Raw genomic sequence first — 6412 nt, 5'->3', positions numbered from 1 at the left:
GCAGAGCTGAGCGTTTAGAGTCTCCTCATACACACACACTCACAGTCTTTTAATATCAAGTCCACAGTGGGGGGGCATGAACAATAATGGATATATTCTGTGCAGGTGATTAGTGTAAATGCAGACTATGTGTGTTAAACAGTGTTGCAAAAATCCTAACTGTCAAAAGGCAGCGGTGGAAAGTAACTAATTAATTAATGGCAAATTAAAATGTTCTCAAATATTGTAATTATTTTGATGTACTTATTTTATAATTCAACTGCAAGGCAAATCTTAATTTTTTACAAAAAAAAGTTCCTATAATATTGTAAAAAAACAAAACAAAAACAAAACACACGCACACATTAAAAATGCTTTGTGCATGGGGAGGCCCTAAGCTGCCTATAGTTTTCCTCTGTGACTGGCTCCGGCAAGTGTGGCCCCACGTCCTCCTCCAGGTCAGGATATAGTCAGATCACTGCATAATTCATCACCCAGGATATAAGAGTCGAAAATCTGTTTTGAATGAAAAACGCTAAATTCACCATTCCTGACAGGAGCTTTAAAACGTAATCACATGTCAGCAACAAGAAGGAAATGCCTCTATCCTGCTCGAACGTGTGTTTGGATGAAAGTGGAGCTTGTGTTAAAACAGACAAATAGTTTCTGATCAAAACTTTTACCATAATAAGAAAATAAAAGAAAGACAAAGACGGTGGAGCTCTTTCTGCCTCTCTCTTCCTCTTGGCATAGCCTTTTGTGGTGTGCGCATGTGTTAGTATCGAGACACCAACTGCACTCCAGCATCCCTTGCCCTTTTCCTGAAGAAAACCGAAAATATCTGACCAAAGTTGTGACAACATTTCCTCCGCCGTGCATTCCCCCTAAAACCCTTCCCACTCCAAGCGCCTATTGGCCCCCAGTTGTCGTGACGTTTCCTTTTCCGCGTTACGATTGGACAATCCCTCCGCCTGTCTCCTTGATTGACATCCCCGGAGCCACAGTCTCCTCCCAGCCTTAGCAGACGCTATTTGAGTGGGGACCAGCGGATTGTTGTACATAGAGCCGGTTTAGTGTCGTCAATGGGAAGCACACAAGACGGTGGCAAAGCGAGTTACGGTCTAGATTGAAATCCGCGGCTGCACCATGCTCTCCAGGTCTATCTCGTGTCTTTGGATTACATTTTGCCTTCATGTATGCTGTTATGTAGACGGCGGGCAAGCTCAGAATGCGAAGGAAGGTAAGTTGTTAAAGTTTGGACTCTTCCATCCCATCGCATTTGGAAGACATCCTCCACAGTGAGAGGTTTCCAAATCCGGCAGACAGTTTCCTTGTTTTTTTCTATTTTCTCTTTAAATCCCGCGTTGTCTTTAAATAACTCAAAATGTGGATGTTTTTTTGTACCCAGTGCTGTCAAACGAGGCCGGTGTGCGGGGGTGACAGCGATGTCTGCTCCCGGACCTCGCCGTGTTTTTACGCACCGCAATCAAACGCTGTAGAACATGGATTAGACGCAGGAGCTCTTGTTGATATTTTTCTCTAGCGCTGTTGGCACAACTAGCCTGCTGGTTAAAGATTCACAATCTAAGCACAACAAACCAGGTAGAAATGTCAGCGGGTCGATCGTCCCAGCAGGCTCGCTGCCCTGAAAGTGTGCGCCGGTGATGTGGCCGCAGTTTCGGAGGGCTATTTCCTCCTAAGTGGCCTCGGCTCTAACAGTCCTGTCTAGTCTTGTTTCTTGGAAAGAGAACATCAGATTGATGCAGAGCCGTAATCTCCCTCAGACGCTCAAATTGGCCAGAACAAATGCTATAAAACACCAAAAATAAGAGGAGATTTAAGAACTCCAAATGGCTGAAAATGGACACTTTTAATTGATCGGATTGTGGTTCAATGTAATTATGTTAGGGTACACGTAAACCATTAAATCACTTGGCAGATATTGATTTTACAGCATAATAACAGCGCGGTCTGGATGTCGATTATAGCTGATGGGAATTGTAAATAGTCGGTGTTTCACAGACCTCCATATCCGACAGTCTCCTGTAAAATATGACCCGAGCATTATTATTATTTATTTTTTTTACTGCGGCTGCTGCTCGCTCTCATGATGGAACTGTCTGCTGATATTAGGCACAATTAAACAACTTCATTTTTTTTAAACCGCCGTGGTGCAGCTTTGCGCTCTCGCACGCTTCCAGAACATAAAGCAGACTGGTTTGACAAATCTCCTTCACAGATCAAAAACTGCAAATACGCCGCTTTTGATGTGGTTTCGCTGTCGTTTTAGGGCCGTGTTGAGCTGAAATTATACCTGACTTTGTTGGCTACTGTATGTGGGACCTTAACGCAACAACTCCCACACGTTAGTTTTAATAAACTGGTGCGTAAAATAAACCCACATTTAATGGACTACGTGGCTTTTATCTCATGCGTAATTATTCCAATAAATCTACACATTTGACTAGCAACCCAATAGACTTAATTTATTCTTTAAGCGCATTGCCAGTTTCTTAATTTGTCTCCCAGAAAGTTCCCCCGCAGACATTAGGACCTGTCTGCTACGCTGTCTATATTCTTACAGAATGTTTTTGCTTTAACTGCTGCTGCTAGAAATTAGGTCACTGGTATATGTACGCTATAGATACCGATGTGTGGCCTATCAGTAATACCCAGCCCTGGTGCCCCGGTGAGATTTAACCACCTGCCTCTCGGTTTCCTGTCACTAGTGATTCTGCTGGACTCCAAGGCACAGCAGACAGAACTGGAGTGGATCTCCTATCCTCCCAATGGGGTAAGTCTGCAGAATCTCTGCATCGCTGGCACGCGGATGTACTCCATATCTATATTTTCCCCCAGCTTCCTCTGATGTGATACATCTGTGATATGAATAATAATATTTAACTGAGGCGCAAAGCATACTTAAGGGTAATTTCTCTATCATGTCTATTTCTCTGCTCACATAAGTCTCTCCAGAGTAAAAGATAAAGAATGCAAGAGGTTGTTTCTGCCACTAAACTCGCCCTGCTTTTGACTTGCAGAGCACAAAGGCTTTAAGCAAACCACTTCCATCTTGCTAGTCTGATTAAAAGCAGGCTGTGAGAAACTTTTTAAATAAATAATGTGAGCAGAAGCAGGTAAACTGAGCACATTCGTTCTTTAAAGATGCGTTTGTGCGATAAAAATGCAGCGGCTTTCTCCCTTCATTCACTGCAGTTTATAGTATACTGTAGTACTGTCTGAAATGACATTAAATGAAATATTTCATGCCTTTGTCATATTCATTACAGTGTAATCACCGCCACTTTGATTGCCAGTCATTAGATGCGTATTTCAGTGTGATGGCTTTCACATCTAAATTCAATAAGATGTCGCTCTTTAATGTATTCATTTATGTCTTCTTTCAGTGGGAAGAGATCAGCGGCTTGGATGAGAACTACACACCCATTCGCACATACCAGGTTTGCCAAGTCATGGAGCCCAATCAGAATAACTGGCTTCGGACTAACTGGATAGAGAAGGGCAATGCCCAGAGAATTTTTGTGGAACTGAAGTTTACCCTGAGGGATTGTAACAGCCTACCCGGAGTGGTGGGCACTTGCAAGGAGACGTTCAACTTGTATTACCAGGAAACAGATTCGGAGGTGGGCAGGAGCTTACGGGAGAACCAGTACGTGAAAATTGATACCATCGCCGCAGATGAAAGCTTCACTCAGGGCGACCTGGGCGAGAGGAAGATGAAGCTAAATACAGAAGTGCGCATAATTGGCCCCCTGTCCAGACGGGGCTTCTACCTGGCCTTCCAGGATGTAGGGGCGTGTATCGCCCTGGTCTCTGTCAAAGTGTATTACAAGAAGTGTTGGTCTATCATCGAGAACTTGGCCACGTTCCCAGACACCGTGACTGGATCAGAGTTCTCCTCGCTGGTGGAGGTCGAGGGCATGTGCGTGAGCGACGCGGAGGAGGAGGCCGACAACTCTCCCAAGATGCACTGCAGCGCCGAAGGGGAATGGCTGGTGCCTATTGGGAAATGTATATGTAAAGCTGGATTTCATCAGAAAGGGGACGCATGTGAACGTGAGTGCCTTTTCAGAGTGAAAACATATTTTTAGTAGTAGCTAATGGTATTGACTGATTCGCAGAGTTTGAGATGATTCTTGTTGAATTAACTTTTAGATATCAGTCCCCTCTGACTGATATCTAAAAGTTAGTTCAACATGAATCCTGGATTTCACGCCACAAAAGGCATGCCAAGAAAAAAATATCATAAAGTGGGGAGTATTTGTGATTTGATTACGTAAAGCAGGTAAATGACAATTTCGGCTTCGCTGGCTGAATAGAGGTTTTGGCAAATGGGATTAAAGCAGCATGGATAAAGTATTGAGGCCAGACATCTTCAGTGTAATAATTGGAATCTGTGTTAATTGATTACAGGGCTCTTAATATAAAGCCGTGAATCTGTTGGGACTGGGGTTAAATAATAACTTGAGTTTAGCTCCTCTCTTTCTTACTGGCAGCAAGCCTAGACATTCGCCAGCAGAATACACAGGTGTAGAGGAAGTCCAGCCCGTCTTTCTGCAGCTTTCTACCCTGGCCAAATGACCCTGACAGAGAGGAAAAACAAATAGCTGCCCTACTGTGGCATTTAGGCCTCAGGATATTTAGGAAGGAGCCCAACAGGAAGGGAAAATACACGCTCACTGTGGCTCAGTGTTTCGTTGTTGTGGTGCCGGATTGTGCTGCTACACTTAACAATAACACGCTTTCTGTCACTAAACACTCAGAGGATTATTTTCAGTGGCCACCTGACTCAAAAATCATTATGGATTAAAAGGGGGTGACTTAGGTCAAAGAACTTAAGTGGCCTGCCTTGTCAGCCGAGGCTCTTTTTTTTTTGGCAAAGTGGGCAACCTCAATCTAAGCAGTTTATGAGGAAGCAGCAGCCATTAATAATTGAATGGAATGCGTCTATGAACAAATTAGTGTCCTTGGCAGACAAGCTTTTATGCCACGCTGTCATCCATTAGAGACCCCACTGAGGGAGGTGTGTTAATGAAATATATTAGGCCATGTAATTTAGAGCAGCACAGCCCGTCTCAAGTTGTGCTATGTCTCTAATGTTAGTCGGCTATCGCTGATTCAACCCCGTGGAGCTGCTTTTTATTGTTCTTGTTGTTTTAATATGCATAGATGTAAGATCCAGTTGTGCCTTTTGGTGGAAAGAAAGCCCCCTGATTTATTTCCACAGGGAAAGCTATGCGGCAGAACAATCAATAGCTCTGGCTTGTCAAAGTAATTTTAGCTACCTTTTCTTATTATGTCTTGAAGCCCTCAGAACAGAAGACTGTTGCATCTTTATTAATTAATCTGTTCATGTGTCAACTGAAACAAATACCTCGATACAGCCGTCAGTACAGACAACCTACCCTCAGGTTGTTTAAAACCTGAGGAGGAAGGCTCCTTAATGTGTATGTGGATCAAATTCGTGTCTTGACACTGCACCTTTATGAGCTTTATCTCCACTGAGGCATGAGAAGCCTTTGTATTAAGGGGTAGTTAATCTAAATAAAATGAGAATCACGGTGCACCATCAGCACTTCTTCCAGCAGCTCCACTGACATTAAATTGTCCATTCAGTAGTTTCCCCCAGCACAATCTAAAAGCTATTCAAAGTATTTCTATCAGCTGAACAGCAGAGCAATAAGTTCAAGTGGCTGTGACCGTTAAAAATGTGAAATCCTGGCATTTGGACCTCAGACTAGCTTGTAAAAGAACATCTTTATAGTGGAGTTCAGTAAGTTTCAGTCCAAACAGGTGTTTCTACCTGTTTTTGAATGTGCTGAAGATGCAGTCTGCTGTCATAGAGAACATTTGTACAAATGGGGATAACAGTGCACGCTATGTACGCATAAAAAGTGGTGGAAGTAGCTGTATGAAGAATAAGAAAAAAGGACGTTCAAACCCATCCAACTTTCACACCTCTGCACGTCTGACCAATCGCTGCATAAAATGGGTATAGTTGTCAGAATGTCGGTTTAGGAAACTTATAAAAGTTGTTGCAAACCCCCTTATTCCATCCCTTGAACTTTTCCACTAGCCAGCAAAAAAGCGCATTTTCATGTAACCGTTCAAACATCTTTACTGTAGATTGCCTCCCTAGATGCTCTAAGACGGTCCTTAACTGGCCTATTTTAGTATCTGCAGTGCGCCACGATGATAACATGGCCGCCGAGTAAAATATTCAGCCAGAGGGCGGGTGCAGGTGGAGTAAGCGAGTTGAGCTGTCAGTCATGTCATTTGAGGAGCCCCCTCTGTGGATGCAAAGGCCTCCTCCGAAACGTGTTGTGATCCACTCATTCATCACCGTCAGCAAAGAGGGACCCCTTGTCTTTCACCCCTATGGCGCCCCCCCCCCCCCCCCCCCCCCCCCCCC

The 6412-nt window shown here is 43.8% G+C and overlaps 1 protein-coding gene across 2 annotated transcripts in view; it reads left to right on the top strand.

Annotated features, from left to right (window-relative positions):
• Window positions 1–1073: 1073 nt before the first annotated feature.
• The window catches only part of epha7 (eph receptor A7), a 96770-nt gene continuing 91431 nt past the window's right edge, over window positions 1074–6412 (top strand). For both annotated transcript variants that reach the window (XM_046060088.1, XM_046060087.1), the window contains exons 1-3: window positions 1074–1219; window positions 2709–2773; window positions 3387–4056. In XM_046060088.1, the coding sequence (XP_045916044.1) occupies window positions 1126–1219; window positions 2709–2773; window positions 3387–4056 (829 nt within the window). In that variant the 5' untranslated portion in view covers window positions 1074–1125. The remainder of the gene's footprint in view (window positions 1220–2708; window positions 2774–3386; window positions 4057–6412) is intronic.

Source organism: Micropterus dolomieu, linkage group LG10 (genome assembly GCF_021292245.1).
Source record: "Micropterus dolomieu isolate WLL.071019.BEF.003 ecotype Adirondacks linkage group LG10, ASM2129224v1, whole genome shotgun sequence".
NCBI classification, from domain to species: domain Eukaryota; kingdom Metazoa; phylum Chordata; class Actinopteri; order Centrarchiformes; family Centrarchidae; genus Micropterus; species Micropterus dolomieu.
Note: the sequence above shows the minus strand (reverse complement) of the source record. Positions and strands in the feature narration are given on the sequence as shown.